Source organism: Arvicola amphibius, chromosome 7 (genome assembly GCF_903992535.2).
Source record: "Arvicola amphibius chromosome 7, mArvAmp1.2, whole genome shotgun sequence".
NCBI classification, from domain to species: domain Eukaryota; kingdom Metazoa; phylum Chordata; class Mammalia; order Rodentia; family Cricetidae; genus Arvicola; species Arvicola amphibius.
Genome location: NC_052053.1, coordinates 55,584,941 through 55,606,335, shown reverse-complemented (window position 1 = coordinate 55,606,335; position 21,395 = coordinate 55,584,941). Strand labels below are relative to the sequence as shown.

The 21,395-nt window shown below is 39.2% G+C and overlaps 1 protein-coding gene across 3 annotated transcripts in view; it reads right to left on the bottom strand.

The window, feature by feature from the left end:
- Positions 1-21,395, bottom strand: part of Nr6a1 (nuclear receptor subfamily 6 group A member 1) — a 149,746-nt gene that overhangs the window by 31,434 nt on the left and 96,917 nt on the right. Inside the window, exon 1 of one of the 3 annotated variants that reach the window (XM_038337700.1) lies at positions 9,292-9,417. The exons of the other annotated variants lie outside the window; for them this stretch is intronic. Coding sequence (XP_038193628.1) covers positions 9,292-9,307 — 16 coding nt within the window. The 5' untranslated portion in view covers positions 9,308-9,417. Of the gene's footprint in view, positions 1-9,291; positions 9,418-21,395 lie in introns of those variants that run through there. 3 annotated transcript variants of the gene reach the window in all.

Genomic DNA, 21,395 nt, shown 5'->3' with positions numbered 1-21,395 from the left:
TCCTGGACCTAGCTCTTGTAGACCAGGCTGGCCTCGAACTCACAGAGATCCGCCTGCCTCTGCCTCCCGAGTGCTGGGATTAAAGGCGTGCGCCACCGCCGCCCGGCTAGAGAGATTCTTAAAACAAACAGAAGTACTAGAGCTGGGTATAGTGGTACATACCCACTTGGTAGGTAACAGAAGTGTCTTGAGAATGACATTAGCCTGGACTACTTAGAAAGTGCCTATCTCAAAACAAAGTACAACACACACACACACACACACACACACACACACACACACACACACGACTTCACCATGCTTCTTCCTAGCTTTGGAACCATGGGAAATGATTGACTTCTCTAAATTTCACTCACTACAAAACACTTATACAACAACATAGTTGACTTGTATAAAAATGTTTGGCCAATGGGTTGGAAGATGGCTGGCTGGCTCAGTGGTTAAAGAGCACCTCTTGGTCTTCCAGAGGACCCAGGTTCAATTGCAAGCACCCACATGGTGATTCAAAACCATCTGTATTTCTAGTTCCAGTGATCCAAAGTCCTTTTCTGGCCTCCTCGGGTACCAGGCATGTACATAGTACATAGACTTACATACATACAAGCAAAACACCCCCCATAATAATAATGATGATTATGATGTTTGGCCAAAGCAGTCAGAAAGAAACACATACTATAGATTTTCATTTTATTAAGTTTTTTAAAAACTGGTAGCCGGGCGGTAGTGGCGCACACATTTAATCCCAGCACTCGGGAGGCAGAGGCAGGTGGATCTCTGTGAGTTCGAGACCAGCCTGGTCTACAAGAGCTAGTTTTAGGATATGCTCCAAAGCCACAGAGAAACCTGTCTTAACAAACCAAAAAAAAAAAAAAAAAAAAAACCTGGTAAAGAGAGTTATATAGTATGAAGAGAAGAGGTGTTAGAATGCCTTTAGATTCTGAAGATGATCTATTTCTTGACCTGGGTAGTGCTTGCTTTATAATTTTTAAAAAAAGATTTATTTATTAATTATGTATAGTGTTCTGTCTGCATGTATCACTGCAGGCCAGAAGAGGGCACCAGATCTTATTACAGATGGTTCTGAGCCACCATGTGGTTACTGGGAATTGAACTCAGGACCTCTGGAAGAGCAGTTAGTGTTCTTAATCTCTGAGCCATCTCTCCAGTCCCTTGCTTTATAATTTTTACAATTACATTGTATTTTATACACTTTTTCCCTGAGTGTTCATATTTACAATAAAAGATTAAACAGCAAAATATGAAATACTCCAGTAAGAGAAATAACATAAATAATGGCAAAAAGGAGAGTAAATTTGAAGAAACTTCATGAGATATTAATGCTATGCACAGAGATTTGAGGAATAAGGCTTAGAAAAGCTAGTTTAGAATGAAGTGCAAAACACAGTTTCCCAGCTAAGAGACCACAGGTCAAAGTAGGGTCTTAACTCCACAGCAATGCAGAAGAAACAAAAGAGAGGGAAAAGCAGGTGGCACAGACACACAGGTAACAAGAAGTTAAAGAATGTCTGAGTGGCAAAGAAAGCTAAGAAACCCAGAGAGGCTGATGATGACTGGAAAGTCAAGAAATGATGAGGAAAAAAGAAGGCAGGAAAATGTGCAATGTGAACTCTAAATCAAGGTGGTTCTGAGAAACATGACTTCATTAGTAGCAAAGTAGCAGTCAAAATAAAAACGTAATGGCTTTGGCTTAAGAGAAGATGGCATGTAGGAGACAGTGTCAGGGCCAGAATTAAGGATTTGGGAGTCAACAACATTTAAGGAGCTAAAGCTAAAGCTAGGGCAACACATCTGAACCACCACCAGGGCAGAAGATCTGAGGAGATACAGAAACAGGATAAACACAGATATGCAGAAAAGGTAAGGAATGAGTTGCCACAGAAGAAAAAGGTAGATTATATGTCTACAATTACTGGAAAATAAAGAGTTCCACAAAGATGACAACAATATTAAATGCAAAAGATGGAAGAATGTAAGAAAAGGAAAAGGCTCTAAGACAGAAATAGAACTTTTCAGGGCTTAAGACAAGAATCACACAGAGTTAAAAACAGATGACTGGGCCAAGAAAGTAGGCATCTGTAATCCCTGCACTCCAAAGGTAGAGGCAGGAAGATCTCAAATTCCAGACTAGTCTGGGTCACACAGTAAGATCTTATCTCAAAAGACCAAACAAACAAACAAACAAACAAACGGCAGAGAATATAGCTCAGCAGTGGGAGTGCTTGCCTAGGAGTGCTCAAGACAATGGGTTTTATCTCCAACACCAACACAAAACGAATAGCAAATGTCTGGTAAAAAAGGAAACAACTACTTATGGATTACAATCCATATAAAGACTGACTGAGGTGCTGCTCAGTCAATAAATTACCTGTTATATGACATGACACCCTGAATTTAGATTCCCAACACCAAAGTCTGTGAGCCCCCAGGACTGCAAGCAGAAAGAAGGCTGGTGGATCTTTGGAGCTCACTGGCCCCCCAGCCAGCCCAATCAATGTGACCTGGACTCTTTAAAGAACAAGATGGACCACAATGGAGAAAGATGCAACCCCCCCCATGCACACCCACCTGTGCGCACACACTTATTTGCATAAACACATATGCATACCCCCCTTGAACATACACCACATGTGTACACACACACACACGAGTTTTAGTGCATTCAAACAGATTGCTTTTACTGTATGTTTATAAACTAGAAAAGATTCAGTTTAAAGAAGGCAAATATAGAAACAAAGGCTTTCAAGGGAATAAAGATCAACTCCCTAGCATAATTTGGGAGTATGTGGAATAAAATGTAATTCAGGCATACTTAAAAAGTAGAAATGTTCCTTAAAAATAAAATCAGTTACTTTTGCCGGGTGTTGGTGTCACACTCCTTTAATCCTGGAACTTGGGAGGCAGAGGCAGGTGGATCTCTGTAGTTCGAGGCCAGTCTGGATGGACTATAGAGTTAGTTCCAGGACAGAATCCAAAAAAAAAATTAAAAAAAATTTTTTAATGTGTACGCTTTTTCATGTTTTTTTTTTTTTTTAAAAAGTGATTTACACTGATCAGGAAACTAATGTGACTTGCTTAATCAAGGTGATATGGCAAGTCAGTGATGTACGTGAGTTTCAACCTCACCATTTTTCAAAAGGCAGATTTCCTGTGATACCAGCTGCCTCTTGAGAGGGAAGGGAAGGGAAGATTAGGGGATGTGATAAACACGTCCAGACAGCTGCATGGCACTGCTTATTTAGAAAGAAACAAACTTCAAAAGTAATAAAAAATGTGACCCCCCCCCCCCAAAAAAAAACTACTAACTAGATACTGCTCTACCAAGCAATGTGCTCTATTATAATCTGGTTAAGTGCAGGCTACAACCTGCTACAAAACACCTCTTACTCGCCTTCCTCCACTAAGCCTTGCTGTAACTAAATACCATCCCCTTCCCCAAGGACATTTTAACCATTCCAAGGGTTCTGGTTACGCAAATTACAATTTGGAAACTGATTTTTATCAAACCCTGTTATTCAAACTGTGATAAAGGGCAGATTTAGGAAAAGGGCAGCACAGCTGCTCACTTGACCAAAATTACACTGACAGCCAGAGCCAGGTGAATGTGCCTGACTACGGAGTTGTTAAAACAAAGGAGTCTGTTTTCCTAGATTACTGGTTCCAGCTTCCAGATCAGCTGCATACTTTTAGGACTGACTTTAGGTTCCTAGGTTGCCATCAGCTAAAATAAAAGTTTCAATCTGGTATGGCAGAATTGAAACTCTCAAATTTTCATTTGAAGTAGGGTTTTCCGTTTGTATGCCACTCCTCCATACACCATTATAAAAATCAATTTCTAGGGCTGGAGAGATGGCTCAGAGGGTAAGAGCTCTTCCAGAGGTCCTGAGTTCAATTTCCAGCAACCACATGGTGGCTCACAACCATCTAAAATGAGATCTGGTGCCCTTTCCTGGTCTGAAGGCATGCATGCAGGCATAATATTGTATACATAATAAATAAATGAATCTTTTTTTTAAAAAAAAAGTGCATAAAAAATCCATTTCTAGAGGCCATATATGGAGTTCTTCAGAGAATCTTTCCAAAAATTCACGTCACCTGAGTGAAAACAAGCAAGCAATTAATTACCATTTTATACTGAGATATAGGCTTATTTTACTCCTCATCAACTTTTCACTACATAAGTACGTTATATATTCTGTGGGCTTCTATGAATGACCCAAAACTAGAAGGAAAAGCCTATAGGCAGGAATACAGATGACTCAAGTAAGTAAATAAGCAAAATCTGTATTCAATGCAAAGATCCAGCTCACTGGTAACCCGCGACAAAAAGGCTGAACCGTTCTTCACTGTCTTTTATTAATACATCATCTTTTATGCAGTTGTATAGTATATACTTTCAAAAACACATTATAGGCTGGAAGGTGGTAATGCACACATTTAATCCCAATAGGAGGGAGACAGAGGCAGGTGAATCTGTGAGTTCAAGGCCAGCCTGGTCTAAAGAGCAGTACAGCCAGAGTTGTGACACAGAGAAATCCAGTCTCAAAACAAAAGAAAACAAACAAACAAACAAACAAAAAAGGAAGAAAGAAAAAAGATTAGAAAATTTTTAAAAACAGAAGCAGGATCACATTAGCCATTCTACTTTGGCTCTCTTCCTGATGGTGCAGGTAAGGGACTCCCTAGTCACGGCCTGCTATGGCAGCTTACTTACTCCTGTACATCTTAATTTAGCATCCACAACTTTTCACTAATTTTACTATCCTTTATTCTGGATTATGATTTGACCTCTCTATTGTCTTAAAGGTCAAGGTCCTTTCTTTCCCTTTTCCAATCAACACAACTGCAAAAGATTCTGGAAGAGAAAAAGCTCAAGGAATTTGCAGGCAACTCAGTTTTCACTAGCACAGCACTTGGTCCAAGAGAGTGCTCTGCAGCTGTCTCACTGGTTGTACAGCATTTTCAAGGCTGAATTTCCAAAGTGCTGATTATCACCTACTGAATTGAAACATTCCTGGGGACCTTTTCGCCTTAGGTATAAACAGCATGAGCTGTTTTTCCTAATCTTCCTAAATTTGCTACTCTTGAAAATCACTCCCATTTCAAGCCGAGTCAGCCATGTCACAGGCGCTCTCACAGACGCTGTCTTACCAGTGTACAGAGCAGCTTGCTGAGGATAGCTGCTGCTGCCAGGCAACAGAATCAGGCTGATTAAATTCACTCCCCCAATATATCAGAAGCCAGTGATGAGCCATCTAGGCAGCAGAGACCAAGGGATCCAATCAGAAATAACAGAAATAACAGCAGTTTGGGATTGTTTTGATGGCTTAAAAATTCTACAGGAGTTCCAGCTAACCCTACTGAAAAGCCTTGAACCCATTAGCCTGGAAAGGCCCAACCCTCCCAGCTTCTTACCCTAATGAATGCAAGGTCCTTGGATCAAGACAGCAATGAACTTTACATTTTTCAGGCTTTTCAAAATATGTAAAACAGCTGGGCATTGGGAATATCCTCAAACTCTTAGCCCTGATATGTAAATAGGTGCATTTTTCATAATTATGGTGTTTTCACCCAAGTTTTAGAAAAAAGAAATTTTGTATTACTAAAAAAAATATTTGAGATGTGAATGTATTTCAATTGCTTTAGCAAACTACTGAGGCATGTAGAAAGAAAAATCTTGTAAAAACATGACTTCCTTATATATTAAAAAGAAATCTCAGCAGCATGGTGACACAGAGAGTGATCCAAAAAGGTCAGTGTGCGTAGGAGTCGTCTGGTTTTCATACGTGTCTGATATTTTTTTCCACTTCATTATATTAAGGATGTTAAATCAAACATGATTGTAGTGATGATGTTTGTGTGTGAAAATGACAATCCTAATGAGCCCAAATCCCAACCTCATCTTGAACTCTAAAGATTTCTATGGCTTTCCCTTCACTAGGCCCTCCCCCTAATACACATTAAAGACCACATTGTTCAAGGGAGTCATGGTAGGTTTTATACCCCATTTTAATACAATGTAATAGTAACTAAACTTCCAAGTTTTGCTGGCAATATTTTTTGGTGTAAGTATTAGTGCAGAATTACAATGTATCCAAGAGGGGAAAAAAGTGCTATCAGGCAGGCACTAGTTCCAGGGATTACATCAGATCAAAAGGACATGGACTAAAATATATCCAGAAGACCTATGAAATGTTTAAGTAGTTGTCTTAGCTCAAATTGTACAAAATAAGTCAGGTCTTATTAATTTAAGAAGCCTAAATAAATTGAACTTGCTGCTAATTTCAAATGCAGGCTCTCCCTTCCCCTCATTCTCCTCTTCCATTTGTATGTCTGCAAGTCACATTATGGACCCCCAGCTGTTTTATTCATTTATTTCTATAAGACTTCAATTTGGGGGACGAATTAGAGGCTGTTTTTGATTCATTTTTCTCAGTTCTTACTATTAGCTGTCACCAATACTTTGAAGGGTTAGTGGAAAAGAGGCAGCGACTACTCCATCACTTTTTCAACTACCATAAACAGACTGCATAATGAAAGCCACTGAATTAACCCCCAGGTCCTCTGAAAAAAAGATCCAGCTAAAAAGGGACTTTACAGTTGTACTTGGTAAAAGAAAGTCTGAAGCATAAAAATCTGCACTGAAGCAAAGGAGTAACAAACCCTTTCAACTTTTAAAAACCATAATTTAATTGGCAGAACTGCTCACTTTCCCCACCTCAGGGATTTGTTTAATATTTGTTTAATAGACATTAAAATGATTTTACAACATCAGTGTATTTTAAGATTTTTGTATGTTTCTTAGACTACAAACCTGAGTTTTAAAAAAAAATCTCAAAATAACATACTAAGAGCATCTGCTTAGTTCAATTCGAGTTTCAAGAGCCAGTACCAGCTGTTGGGGGAGGGATCTCACATGTGTTACACAAATCCTAACTAAAGCTTGTCATCCCCACCCCCATTTTCTCATTGATGAAAAACCAGTAAGTAAAGCAAATGTTAAAATCAAGAAGAAAAAAGGGAGGAAAGGAAGACAAAAATCACTAAAAGTTCTCAGTGTCTAGATACAACCACTACTAAGATGCTCACCCTTTCCAGTTCCACACAGTGTCAGCATGAGGACAAAACACATTTAAAAACCAATTTGGAGCAATTTCTAAGAGGAACCTAGCTCTACGAGTTGGAGAATGAGAACTCCCCAAATGTTGAAAGGCACTCAAGTTACTAAAAAGTTTTCTCTTGTAGGGAGCAATCCACTTTTCACAGGAAATTTCATTTTGTAGCATGTTTTGCTTTTAGGTGTCTGTCCTGCCAGAGGGGCTGTTCACAAGGGTTGCATCTATCTTGAAGTGTGCACAATGGTTTCTCTTGCGGCTCTCTCCCTCTGTTATTGATCCTTGCAGATGCTCCAAAACCCTTCCCCCACCTTTCTCCAAATCCCAACCCCCCATTCTGAAAGATAGCTTAAGAAATAAGACTTCCTGCCTAGCGACTGGCAGGGCTGAAAGACCAGATTGTATGACTCCACAGAGCAGGCCGGCCACAGTGAAGGCTTGAATAGAGTTAACCCTCTGTGAACCAAAACAAAACATTTGCATGCCCAGCTGTGACAAAGGTTAATTTAAATGGACCACGGCCCAATATCTAAAACCAGGCAATGTCTTATTTTTTTACAGTAGCATTATAAAAAAATACACCGACTTTTATAAGCAGTTATTTTTGCCTTTTAAGTTTCCAAAGACCTCATTCAGCTGGGATAATTTTGTTTTCTGGAATTTAGAAAGAAAGATTTGGGTGAAACTGTAACATTTTCTTGTTTTGTCTGTGCTCTCATTTTAGCAGCCAAAATTATTTTGTGCCACTGAATGGCTAAGGAAAGCCGTATTGGTGTTTAGGAGCTAATGAAATACTTTGGGAGAATCACCCAGCATCAGGAGTGCGTGAACTACACATCGTAAGAGATTCAAACTGACGGGAAAAAAAAAATTCCTCAAACCCTAAATTCCCCACAACTGTCCCTTCCACACTCACACACTCATGCTCTGAACCTCTGCCTATCCCTAAACTACCCAAGAAAAATCTCAGTTCTTAAACTATTTCTTTCTATAAAATACATCTAATAAATTCAAGAGTAATTAAATAAGAATTACTATGTATATTAAGAAAAGAGGAAGCTGTTTATGATAAAACTACAGGTCTCATACATAATTGATCATTTCTACACACTTACAATAATCACCAATGCAGTAATGTTGGAAACCACATCTAAGGAAGAATAACAACAACGTATAAAGATTACTACTTGCAGTGGAAGGCTTATGCAAAGCTTTCTATGACAGATGTTAGTTAGCCATGCTGAAAGGGGCTGGGAAGCTTTACCGGGACGTTCACAAGAGGTTACTGCCTTTCCTAGAAATTTATCAATTACTTCAAAAACTTGAGAATTCTTTTGGCTTAGTAATAACTACCTATAAGGAATCAAACTCTTAGACTCTACATTATCAGCATAGCAAATCATCAATGCTAAAGTTCACTATTTGATAGCTATATTTTTCTTTCCTGATCCAAATAATAATATGGGATACTGGGTTTTCTCATATACGGAAGAATCTATTCAATATAAACAAGTTATAACAAAAACTAATCAATGTTATTTACCTACATGCACAGAAAATCATCTACTCTCTTAAAACACACTTTAAAAGAAATTAGCAATGGCTTAGTCTTATACCCCAAACCATAAAGCTTTAAAGTCCCCCAAGAGGATGAGGCTACCTTATCAATGGCCCCATGACCCCAACTCTATCTACAATCAACAGTACTAAATTACAATCTGCTTTGACAGATTGTAAATTGGATTAAAGAATTAAAAATACAAAAAATTCTATCAAGAGGTAAAACCCACATTGTTTAAAGGTAAAATTTACTGTGTACCGAAACACAAAGTTTGATTTTTTTCAAGTCAATATAAAATTCAAATCCATCGTCCCTCCCTCTTCCTTGCTTTCTCCTAACAACATCTACAACAATTAAATCACTAGTTTCCCAAAGCTGCTTTTCCAGCCAGTTCCCATAAAAAAAAAAAAAAAAAAAAAAAAAAGAAAAAGAAAAGAAAAAAAATCTGTTGGCTAAATTCTGCCAAGATACAAAAAAAACCTCAAAACAAACAAACAAAAAACCCCAGCTGTCTGTGAATCTGATCCAAACGTTTCTTCCAGGAATTTTTCTAAACTGCAGACCTGGGTCCTGGACTTAAACAATTAATTCCCTTACCTTCCCATGTCTCCATTTCATGCTTCTCGGAGTCTGCTGAGAAGTTCCACTGCAGCCATGAAGACACTGAGATTACAGGGCAAACCCAGCTTGATGACTACCCTTCCCACACTTGGTCAATTTCTTTCTCTAAGGCGAACTACAACAGTCATCCTCACAGGTCAGTTTACAAGCCGGTCATGTGATTACAAAGTTCAGGCTCTAAGGTCACAGTGTGCATGGAGTCCGTTTATTACCAAAGGTTATCTGAGTGGAACTGATAGACTTATTTTCCTCAGCTAACAATACTGCCTCACACGCCTTTCTGAGAGCTAATACCAGAGCATTTAAGGCAAAACACTCCTCCAGTCTGAAACAGACCCAAAAAACAGAGTGTGTGTGTGTGTGTGTGTGTGTGTGTGTGAGTGAGAGAGAGAGAGAGAGAGAGAGAAAGAGAGAGAGAGAGAGAGAGAGGCAGGGAGGGAGGGAGGGAGGGAGAGAGAGGGAGGGATAGAGAGAGAGAAAGAGATCCGGATTTTCTGGTAGCAGCAGGAGAAAGGTGAACATGCACCTCACTGCCTGTGAGGTATCAGAGATAAACTCTGACATCAGCTAAGGCTCTGGGGACTGCAGATTCTTTTTAAATCCTAAAATTTGTGAGAAAGAAAGGGAAAAAGAAAATAAGTTAGGAAATTTTTTGATTTGCTAATATTAGAATATTAGCTTTGTAATATAGACAGGGTAGATGAATAAAACCTTACACCAGCACTGTATCTGAGTCCAAATGTAGGGTGGAACCTTAGCCTGTAAGACACTTGGTTACATCTTCAGTTTAAAGATGGAGAAAGGACAAGGCAGATCATCAAATCAATTGAGAAGAAAACAAAATATTCTCATTTCTCACTTCTTTTCATTGTATCTTTGAATATAATGAAAATGCATAGCTTTAAGGGCAGAAGCAAAACCTCTCTTTAAATGCCAAATGCCATGCTTCCCCATATGTTTGTTTATTCAAATGAAGACTTTCAAAGAGGCCTACAAATTCTAAAGTTGAAGCAGGTATCAAGACTAATATAAGTTTAGTGCATCAATGTAATTAAAAGACTCTGGGTAGTTCCAGTGATCTCAAGGTCACGGCAGTCATTTCAACCTTGCTCTAAAGAATGTTTGCTGAAAGCCTGAGACAAAGTGAAAGCTGTGGAGCCACGTTTATAGAGACTTCTGATGATTTCACAAGTTCAAATATACAAAAATGTTTTAAACTTTCTAATCTTGCAAAGATTAAAAGAGAAAATAAAAAATAGGAGCCCAAGACTCTGGTTCCATGTGTTATGCCTTTGATAAAGACCATCCACTTTGACAAAGGAATTAGCTCAGCTGAAGAGGGACAATGAAGTAGGCAAATGCTCTGCCAAAGACTGCAAAGGAAGCACCTGACTGCAGAAAACACGCATAAACAGAAAGATGTCTGTGGCCTCCATGGATTTAAACGGTGGGGAGAGGGGAGCTTAGGTATCACAACTAATGAAGCACTCCAGAAACTGGCTATTTTCACCCAATTCTATAAACACGTGACAGAGAGACACACCCACCTTATGATCCTTGCTCTAACAGTGCTCACACTGCAGCCTTGCTTTCCCACCACTCAATACTAACCCACTGGTGACAAAATACATAAATCATATCACAGTGTTATGAATACTCTGACAGAATAGGGTAAGAAAACTATTAGAGAAATAGGAATGAGATGGCTTAGTGGGTAAAGGCACTCGCTGCCATCTGAGCTCGATCCCCAGGTCCCATATGGTGGAAGGAGGAAATAGACCAAGGTCTATCAAAATGGCTCAGCAGGTAGAGTCACTTGCTGTGCAAACCCATGTTTTTGGCCCTGACTATATAAGTCATTTTCTATTTTCTTTATTGCTTTATTTAGTGTATATACAATGTTCCTCCTGCATATACACCTCCATGTCAGACGATGGCACCAAACTGCATTACAGATGGTTGTGAGCCACCATGTAGTTGCTGGGAATTGAACTCAGGACCTCTGGAAGAACAGTCAGTGCTCTTAACCTCTGAGCCACCTTTTCAGCCCGCCATTTTCTATTTTCACACCTACTAGACACTAGATCTTCCAATAAAATTCTGCTGGGAATAAAAGTTTCCTACAGTTATCTTCTATTTACTATATACATGTTGGGAATGATGTTTGACTGACACATACACATTATATATGCCCCAGTAGATTCCAAGCTATTTGAGACTATGTCCTGTATATCCTTTTGTTTTTTTTAAAATTTTATTTATTATGCATACAATATTCTGTCTGTGTGTATGTCTGAAGGCCAGAAGAGGGCAGCAGACCTCATTTACAGATGGTTGTGAGCCACCATGTGGTTGCCGGGAATTGAACTCAGGACCTTTGGAAGAGCAGGCAATGCTCTTAACCACTGAGCCATGTCTCCAGCCTGCCATTTTCTATTTTCACACTTACTAGACACTAGATCTTCCAATAAAATTCTGCTGGGAATAAAAGATTTCCTACAATTATCTTCTATTTACTATATACATGTTGGGAATGATGTTTGACTGACACATACACATTATATATGCCCCAGTAGATTCCAAGCTATTTGAGACTATGTCCTGTATGTCCTTTTGATGGCCACTGCATTGTTAGTACATGACCAAAATGAAGGCAGTTAAATATTTTATTAAAGAAAGGAAAGAGAAGTTGGCCCTGAATCCAGCAACAAGGAAAAAAGAAATTTCTTCAAGAACGTAACAGGTCAAAAAATTTGCCCCTGGCAAACAGATAAAGAGTATTATCAAACAAGATATAGCATATTTAATTCCAATCTGAGTCAAGTGTACCAAGCAGCTGGGCCCTCTGCTCCTTGAAGCCTCATGTCCTGATGATATCTGTCTCCAGGGCACCATCACCTAGATGTATCTATCTTAAGTACCTCAATATGTCTTCTCTATAAAATTTGCCCTTTGTCTGGGCTCTTTGTTCATTAATGACACCAGCCAAGCACCTTAGCCAAAGACCTATGACTCCTTCCTTGATTCCTTCTTTCCTCTTTCTACCTATTCCCTCAAAAGTAACAGAATCAGTCACTCTGAAGAGGAATCACTAACCAATAGTGAAAGTGAAAGAATTCAAGCAACTTTAACTATATAATCAACTGAAATACAAAAGTTTAGATCTCCAAACTAAGATTAGGAATATAGCTCAGTGGAAGAATTACTGACCAAGTGTGTGAAGTTGAGTTCACTTGCCAGCATCACCAAAAATAAAAGAAAAATCTGTGAATTAATGAAGCTATGGGTGGGGTTATAGCTCAGTTGGTATAACAAAGGACAATAAATGAACAAGAAAAAAATGGAGTTAGGTTATTACTATACAATAATGCTAAGTACTAATAATCAAAAACTGCTAACACGACAAGACAACTCAACATACTCATGGAGTCATCTTCTCAAAAGCTGAATCTGTGAACATAACAACGGACAGTCTCTAGCCTCCATCTACTAAACTAATACAACTACAAGACTCAGAAACACATTCATTTATATCACAAGGATACACTGGTGGAACCCTTCCCAAGTTCTTTTTCTCATATCCTCACTGCTCTCAACAGTGTGCTAGCAGAAGATTTCCAAAACATGCCTCTGAACGCACATTCATTATGCATGATAAAAAGACAAAAATGCCTCACTATTTTGTAGTCAACAAGGTTGAAGAGATTAAGTCTATCTGGATGTTTCAAAAAGACTGCAAATAACTTTTCCCTTTGAACATTTAAATTAGTGCTATCGCTGGATGTGGTGGCACACACCTTAGTCCCAGCACTTGGGAGGCCGAGGCAGGTGGATCTCTGTGAGTTGGAGGCCAGCCTGGTCTACAGAGCTAGTTCCAGGATAGCCAGGGCTACACAAAGAAACCCTGTCTCAAAAAACCAGTAAGTAGATAAATAGACAGACAGACAGATAAAAATTTTAAAGTTGGGGGGCTGGAGAGATGGCTCAGAGGTTAAGAGCACTGACTGTTCTTCCAGAGGTCCTGAGTTCAATTCCCAGCAACCATATGGTGGCTCACAGCCATCTTTAATGAGATCTGGTGCCCTCTTCTGGCATGCAAGCATACATGGAAGGAATGTTGTATACATAATAAATAAATAAAATATTAAAAAAAAAAATTTTAAAGTTGCAACCAGTAGGGAGTAATTATTAACATATGCAAAACATTTAGTTGATACAAAGAATGAGGTGAGGGTGGGGTCGATCACAGTGGGTAAGAACACTGGCTGTGCAAGCATGAAGACCTGAGTATGAATCTCCAGCATCCCAGAAAAACTTAGATATGGGTGCAGGTGCCTGTAACCCCAACATTGGGGAGTGGAGACAGGCAGATTCTAGAAGCTTGCTGACCAGCCTTGCCTAGCCAAAACTGCAAGCTTCAGGTTTGAAAGAACCTGTATTAAGGAATTAAAGCTAAGGGCTAAAGAAATATATCCTAGTCTTCCTCTGGCCTCCACATGCATAGACCTGCATGCATCTGACCCTCTGGTGCATGTACATGTATATATTACATGTCATATGCATACTAAATATTTAAAAAGTGGTTTTTCAAGATACTGTATATATAGCAGCTAATAACATATTGCTAATATTTGAAAAATGAGGACCAGTTTCCTACCTTTCATGAAAAAGCTGATTATTTCAAAGTGTAGGGTAGGTCAAGGCAGGTAAAGCTTGATGACCTGAATCTGATCCCTTGGGAACCTACATGATGGGAGAAGAAACTGTCTGTCAAGGGTGGTCCTCTGATCTTCATATGTACACTGTAGAACACAGACTACCGCCACAAAATAAAATGTAAAAAGAGATAAAATACAAGTATATACAAGTATGAGAGTTGGGATGTAATTATGTCAGCAGAGCACCTGCCTACCAAGCATGAAGCTCTAGGTTAGATCCCTAGCACCACATAAAACTGGATATGGCAGTCCCTCTCTATAATACCAGTACACAGGAGATTTAAAACAAAACAAAAACCAGAGGGATATAAAGTTTAAGATCAGCAGCAGCTATAGTGAGCTGGTGGCCAGTCTGGAGACATGAGACAGTGCCAGCACCTCCCACCCCACCTCGGGAGATGTACTTCACATTTGTATTACAACAGTTTCTGGGTACTGAATTTCAGGAAATGAAGGACAATGATTTCTGGGAAACGAATCAAACACAGTGAGCTCTGTGAGTGTCCTATGTAACTATTGAGAGCAGTGGTTCTCAACCTGTGTGACTGGACCCCTTTGGCAAACTTCTATCTCCAAAACTATTTACATTATATTCTTAAGAATAGCTAAATTACAGTTATGAAGTGGCAATGAAAATAACTTTATGGTTGGGGTTACCACAAATGAGGAACTAACTGTATTAAACTGCTGCAGCACTGGGAAGCTTGAAAACCACTGGTTAGAAGTTTCCTAGGCTAGAAAGGGAAGAGAACGACCAGTTAGAATAGAACCTAACAGTTTCTCAGAGTTATAGATATGAAGCTAAAAATCAAGGAGGTCAATAAAATTGGAAAGAGAAGTTCATAGGGCATGGGATTAGAAGGTGAGGGTCCCACAGAGAGCACACAACTCAGACCTGTACAGAGTTCTCTACGTCTTCAGCTGTAGATTGCTCTGTGCATGTATTAGAGAAAAAACATCCAAGCTGAGGAATGAACCGCCAAGTAGGAGAGTAGTAGAAAAAGCAATCTCTGGGGATCTTTCAGATAGGATTATCCTCAATACTGGGGATAGAATTAGGGGGCATTATGCATGCCAGGCAATTACTTGATCCCGAAGCTACAGAGCTGTTTCAACCAGCCATTAATGGAAAACTCTCTGGATTAGAGATTTACTTTCTGAAGACAGATTAGAATTCATGTATTTCCCAACACCTATCCTGCAGGCATTCTCCTAGGAGCACTGACTGGTTTATCAGACTAACCACTTGATAAATTCAATACAAATGACAGGCTCTAAGGCAGGTGGTAATGACTGGTTTGTGGAATGAAAGATAAAATCAGCAGGAGCCAGATGAGACTAGTCCAACAGGTTGAGGACAGTCATCTTAATTAACTTTACTTTAGGCTCCTCTTAAAAGAGACAAAAATGCAATAGTATAAGGATGTTAGCTTATACAGAATAACTGTAAAAAAATCATCATAACTTTATTTTAATGACCCAAACACCGAAAATTTCTATTGTATGCTTTTAAGGGGTCTACAATTGTTTATACAGTGGACCTTAACAGTTCACCACATTTTTGCAAGAGACCCTCAAATGCATTAAGGCAATCCTGGTGAGTCTATTCCTGGGAAATGGCTCTTCACACTCTTACATGCCCTTTTGGTCCTAATGAGGTAACTTTATAGTAAGTTTGGTATTGCCCCTTTAATGGTGTTTACTCAGTTTCACACAAATAAGACACTTAGATTCCAGTGAATATCTTTGTCCAGATTAAGTAAATACAAAGTTGGAAAGCCTGGATCCCTGCTTGTGTAACATTACGATTTTTCAGATGAATGAGGCATGGAAAGAAAAACATTGAGAATACAATTCCAGCTGAAAAGAATTCAGCTGGCTGTGGTAGCACGCCCTTAATCTCAGCACTAAGGAGGCAGAGGTCAGTTTAGCCTACAAAGCGAGTTCTAGGACAACCAGGGCTACACAGAGAAACCCTGTCTTGAAAAAAGCCCACAAAATATTAAAAAAAAATTCACTATAGAAAAAAATAAAAATAAAATAGGCTGGGAATTTTTTACATATGTGCTTCATAGTAAGAGACACATGATCTGAAAAATCAACACTCAACATGATGATATGACTTGACAGACCATGGTCAAGAAAAGGTGCACAGTGTTGGGGACTTGAGAATGGGAACAAGGTATAGAACTGGAAGTGAAGTACTGGTGCATTAAAGGCCCAAACAGCTTCAGGAATCAATAATGTGTTTATGACGAATTCATTCCGAAAGGAATACTAAGCCAGCAGCAACACAGTATTCCTTCAGCCATTTCATAATTCCACCCCCCCCCCCCCCCCCCCCGTCTCTCTGGTTTTTTGAGACAGGGTTTCTGTGTTGTTTTGGAGCCTGTCCTGGAACTAGCTCTTGTAGACCAGGCTGGCTTCGAACTCACAGAGATCCACCTGCCTCTGCTTCCTGAGTGCTGGGATTAAAGGTGTGCACCACCACCATTGGGTTTATTTCATAATTCTCATTATCTCATCCAAACTGCTGTGGGTGTTCGTTAGCTCACCAGCAGAGGGCAGAATTTCCCACATAAGAAAGGCCCAAGGATCCAGAATTCAAATTTTAGATTGAAAAGGATCACACTCCGCAAAGACCACAAAGGCAAACTCTACAAAGTAACCTCACCCAAAGAGGAAAATGAAGATTAATGACATAGTTGGTAAAAATTTATTTCTATTTCTAGTTTATCTGCATTTCAGCATTTATTTATATTGAACTGGATAAAATATTGTCAACATTGAAAGCTATCTTTAAGATGATATAGTTGGATAAAGAGATCTTAGCAATTAAGTAGAAATAACTTTTTTCTTTTTATTTATATATTAACCTCTAAATCACTACAAAGAAAAAAGATTTTAACACAGTTTACAGTTATGCAGTATAGCTTTAAAAGAAATGAAACCACTCTGTAATCCCGTAGATTATGTCTAAAAATAGAAAGATGGGCCAGCTCTCAGGTGCACACATTGTACACAGAATGAGGTCTACTAGAATCTTCAGCCAAAGACCACTATAATTCTTGTGGCACCTGCCCCCACTAGAATAGGTAACTCCAAACAACGCAACTCTAGCAGCTACTCATCCCTTTCTCCCTCTCCCACCCAAGACAAGATCTAATTTTGTATGCCCCAGGCTGGCCTCAAACTCACCAGCCCACCTTCTTCTGCCTCCCCAGTGCTGGAATTAAAAGTATGTGCCATGACATCTGGCTACTGATTACTTTGTGAGTTCAGACAAGAGTTTGAATACATAAGGTTGTAAAACTGCTTGTGATACCTCCCTAAATTTACAACCTGCTATTCCTAACTTGGCACATGCTGGAAAGGCCATACAATATAGAATCTCTGCCCAAATGAAACTTTTAAAATGCGTTTTTGAAAACGTGTGCATGTGTGAACATGTATGTGATCTCTTCTTAAATCACTTAACTTGCCAGGTGCCACACACCTTAATCCCAGCATTTGAGAGGCAAAAAGCAGGTAGGTCTCTGAGTTCAAGGTTACCATGGTCTACAAAGTGAGCTTGAGGCCAGCCAGGGCTACAGAGTGAGACCCAGTTTCAAAAAACAGGAAGATATTTTAATGTCTCTCGTGCTGATTTAGATATATGGGATCAGTAAGAAAGGGCTCTATTGAGAACAAAGTGTAAGGAGTATCTGTCTAAAACAACTGGCCCAGGAAATACAGTTTGTGTGTATGTTCATTCAAATACTGAGTACTCACCACCAAGCAATTTGCACCTTTAGTGAAGAGCTAAAGAAACAATAGAACATAAAATGGTTCAGCCTCCTATCTAGTACACTCAATACTCATAGCTTAGGAAGGGTCTAGCTTGCTTCTTCAATGACTGTAAGTTAGTTTCAAATAAAATTAATTCTATATGGTATGTGAGGAGGAAGTTGTTGGATGAGACAATAGGATGAAAGGTAACGTACTAGCCATTTTTAGTATCAATTTCCTTTCCTAGTTAGTCCTACCCAGAAGTGGTGGCATTGTTATAAGAAAGAAAATGATGCACTAGAGATGTAACAGAGAACAGTTTCTGAGTTGTCTACTAAATCCCTCTAATCTAATAAAGGCTTGGTCAACTAGTAATACCACTTCCAGAACACTCCATCTTGTATGAGATGCTTCTCCCGCAAAATCAGACACTTGTCTTTTTTAAATCTCAGATCCTCTATACACTGTTGAGACAATTTACTCAATGAGGGTAATGAGTTAATCGTTAATTTAATAAATACTAACAGAGCATACACAATCTACACTGGGGATTTAGTGGCAAGCAAGACCAACATGTCCCTGCTTGTTCAGACCTCCAAACTGCTGGAACAAACACTAAATAAGAGTCGGGTGGCAGTGGCACAAATCTTTAATCCAAGCACTTTGGAGGCAGAGATAGAAGGATCACTTTGAGTTTGATGCCAGCCTGGTTTAAAGAGCAAGTTCCAGGTTAGCCAGGGCTACACAGAGAAACCCTGCTTTGAACCTCATCCCTTCTCCTCCCCCCAACAAACTAAGCAAAGTTTAAGAACTTTAATTACAAGGCAAATCAGGAGGCATGAGTAGAAACACTCACTGCTTAAGCATACATAGAAGAATAAAGTATACCATTTCTTCCCTAAAATATAGTCTAGCCTCTCCACTAGCTAAGTTTTAAACACATTTATTCTTGATGCTCACAATACCCTATTTCTCAGGATCAACAAGTGAAGTGCAACATTGCTCTCGGTTTATAACTCTGTGTCCCTATTGCACTGCGAATTCTTCCAGGACAAAAAACCTCGGTGTATAAAATTGAACTAGCTACTGAACAGATCTTAGAAAATGGTGACTGTCATCATGATTACTGTTTTCTAGATTGATTCATGCAAAGTTTGTTCCTGTTGATTAAGCCCAACAACCCAACCTGTGCTATAGCTTTCAATTCCTTTGCTGGGATGAATTTCACCTCTTTACATGGCTGATACAGAGTTGTCTTTTCTGCTGTGCTGTGGTAATGTCTATCATAAAACTGTAGGCCAAGAACAGCAATGCCTTAGAGGCAAGTGATATGAAAATTATAAGTGGAGAAAGGGGCAGTGAAGAGAACTGGGACATGGTTGTAGTATTCTATAGGCTAGAACACAGGCTCAAAGTGTCACAGAAAATTTAATCACAGGCTGAATATAAATTTTAGTCTCTTGACTAAACATCATCTGATGGAGGACTCTCATTGGTTAATAAAGAAACTGCCTTGGCTTTTTGATAGGGCAGGATTTAGATAGGTGGAGTAGACAGAACAGAATGCTGGAAAGAAGAGAAGTTAGGCAGACGTGATGAAGCTCTGGCCCAAGATGGACGTGGGTTAGAATCTTCCCGGTAAGCCTCCACCTCGTGGTGCTGCACAGATTATTAGAAATGGGTTAACCAAGATGAGAGAATTAGCTAATAAGAGGCTGAAACTAACGGGCCAGGCAGTGTTTAAATGAATAGTTTGTGTGTTGTTGTTTTGGGGCATAAGCTAGCCAGGCGGCCAGGAGCCGAGCGGGAATGCAGCCCGCGGCTCCACACTACAATCATCAGGTGCCTGATATTGTTTCTGGCTACAGTGGAGCCATACTAGAACCTCAGTGACATTCAGTTATAAGCCTCTGTATCATTCTAAAATGAGAAGGAAAAACATCTCTGCTCCAGCATGTCAGATTTTACAAAGCTCCAATTGCCCCAGACAGGGTGGGGGGACAAAAGAAGCTGCCAACTGCTAAATTCACATTGATAGCTGCAGGAGAATTAAAGAAACTGCACACATGCGATGTTCAAGTCTAAGCAATGAAATTAACTCCCAGTGGACTGCCTAGGCCTCAAAGGATTTCTTGTTTGTTTTCCTATTAAGAACCCCAGTATCTATTTTCATTATAGCTGCATATTAAGAACATTTCTTTTAGAAAGGACTGTTAAAGGGGCTGACACATTTGCAATCTGGGTGCAGATTTTTGATTTAGTAATTTGTATCTACTCGGTGCTTGGGAATGAATTAAGGTCACTATTCAAAAGATGGTGATCTGGATTATATCTGTACAGTTAGAATGAATCTTCTTTGCAACTAAAACACTTTTTTTGTATTTGGGGATAATTTGTTCCACAGAAAATGTTACAACAGGTTAAATTTAAGGCAATTTTGTTTTTTTAATGGAGCTTACATAGAAGAGTGTTTAACACGTTTTAAGATTTAAAAATATTTCCTTGAGATATTTATTTTTCTGCAATCATCACATGTTCCTGCAATTTGAAAAGCCTGTGCTAAACTCTGGCCATTTATAGACTGTAGGTATGTCATGGTACTTCACTGTGTTTTCAATATGCATCTTCCAGACAGTATCTTTTCAAATGCTTTTCTGCCGCTTGGATCATTTTCCTTGGGTTATGTGTGTGTCAACACAGGTTTCTGACCCATCTGGTCCTGCAGTCATTCAGTCCCAAAGAAACACAGAGGTCTACATTAATCATAAACTGGTCGGCCTAGTAGCTCAGGTTTCTTAACTCTTATAACTTATACTATCCCAAAATTTTTGTCTGTGTTAGTCACGTGACTTGGTACCTTTTTCCAGGGACAGTCACATCTTGCATCCTCTGCGTCTGGGTTTTGACTGCAGACTGACTCTTTCTTTTCCCAGAATTCTCATTGCCCCACCTTTACTTTCTGCTTGGTCACCCAGCCTATAATTCCTGCCTGACTACTGAACAATTAGCATTTTATTAAACAAGTACAAGAAAAAAATTTTTGCCGGGCGGTGGGGGAGGCAGAGGCAGGCAGATCTGTGAGTTCGAGGCCAGCCTGGTCTACAAGAGCTAGTTCCAGGACAAGCTCCAAAGCTATAGAGAAACCCTGTTTTGAAAAAAATGAAAAGAAAGAAACAAATCTTTACAGGGTAAAACCATTGTCCCACAGCACGTGTGTATTAAAGTCTCTGAACCATTTTACAATCAGATTGTGTCTTTATTGCTGATAAAGAGTCCTCTATTCTCAGTAACAGTACTTTATTAGAAATGTCATCTGAAAACATTTACTCCCAGTGTTTGGCTTGCTTCTTCATTGTCTTGACCATTTACTTCACAGAGAAAAACTCTTATTTTAAAGAACCCTATCAATTTTTTTTCTTTCATGTGTCTTGCCTTCATTGTTACTGCCATTAAATAGTTATTCCACTAAACCCAGGGCCATCTAGGTTTTACTTACACATTATATTCTTGGAGTTTTACAGCTTCTCATTGTACATGTAGGCCTGCAATGCACTCTGAGTTAATTTAGTGAAAGATAGAGTTTGTCTAGATTCA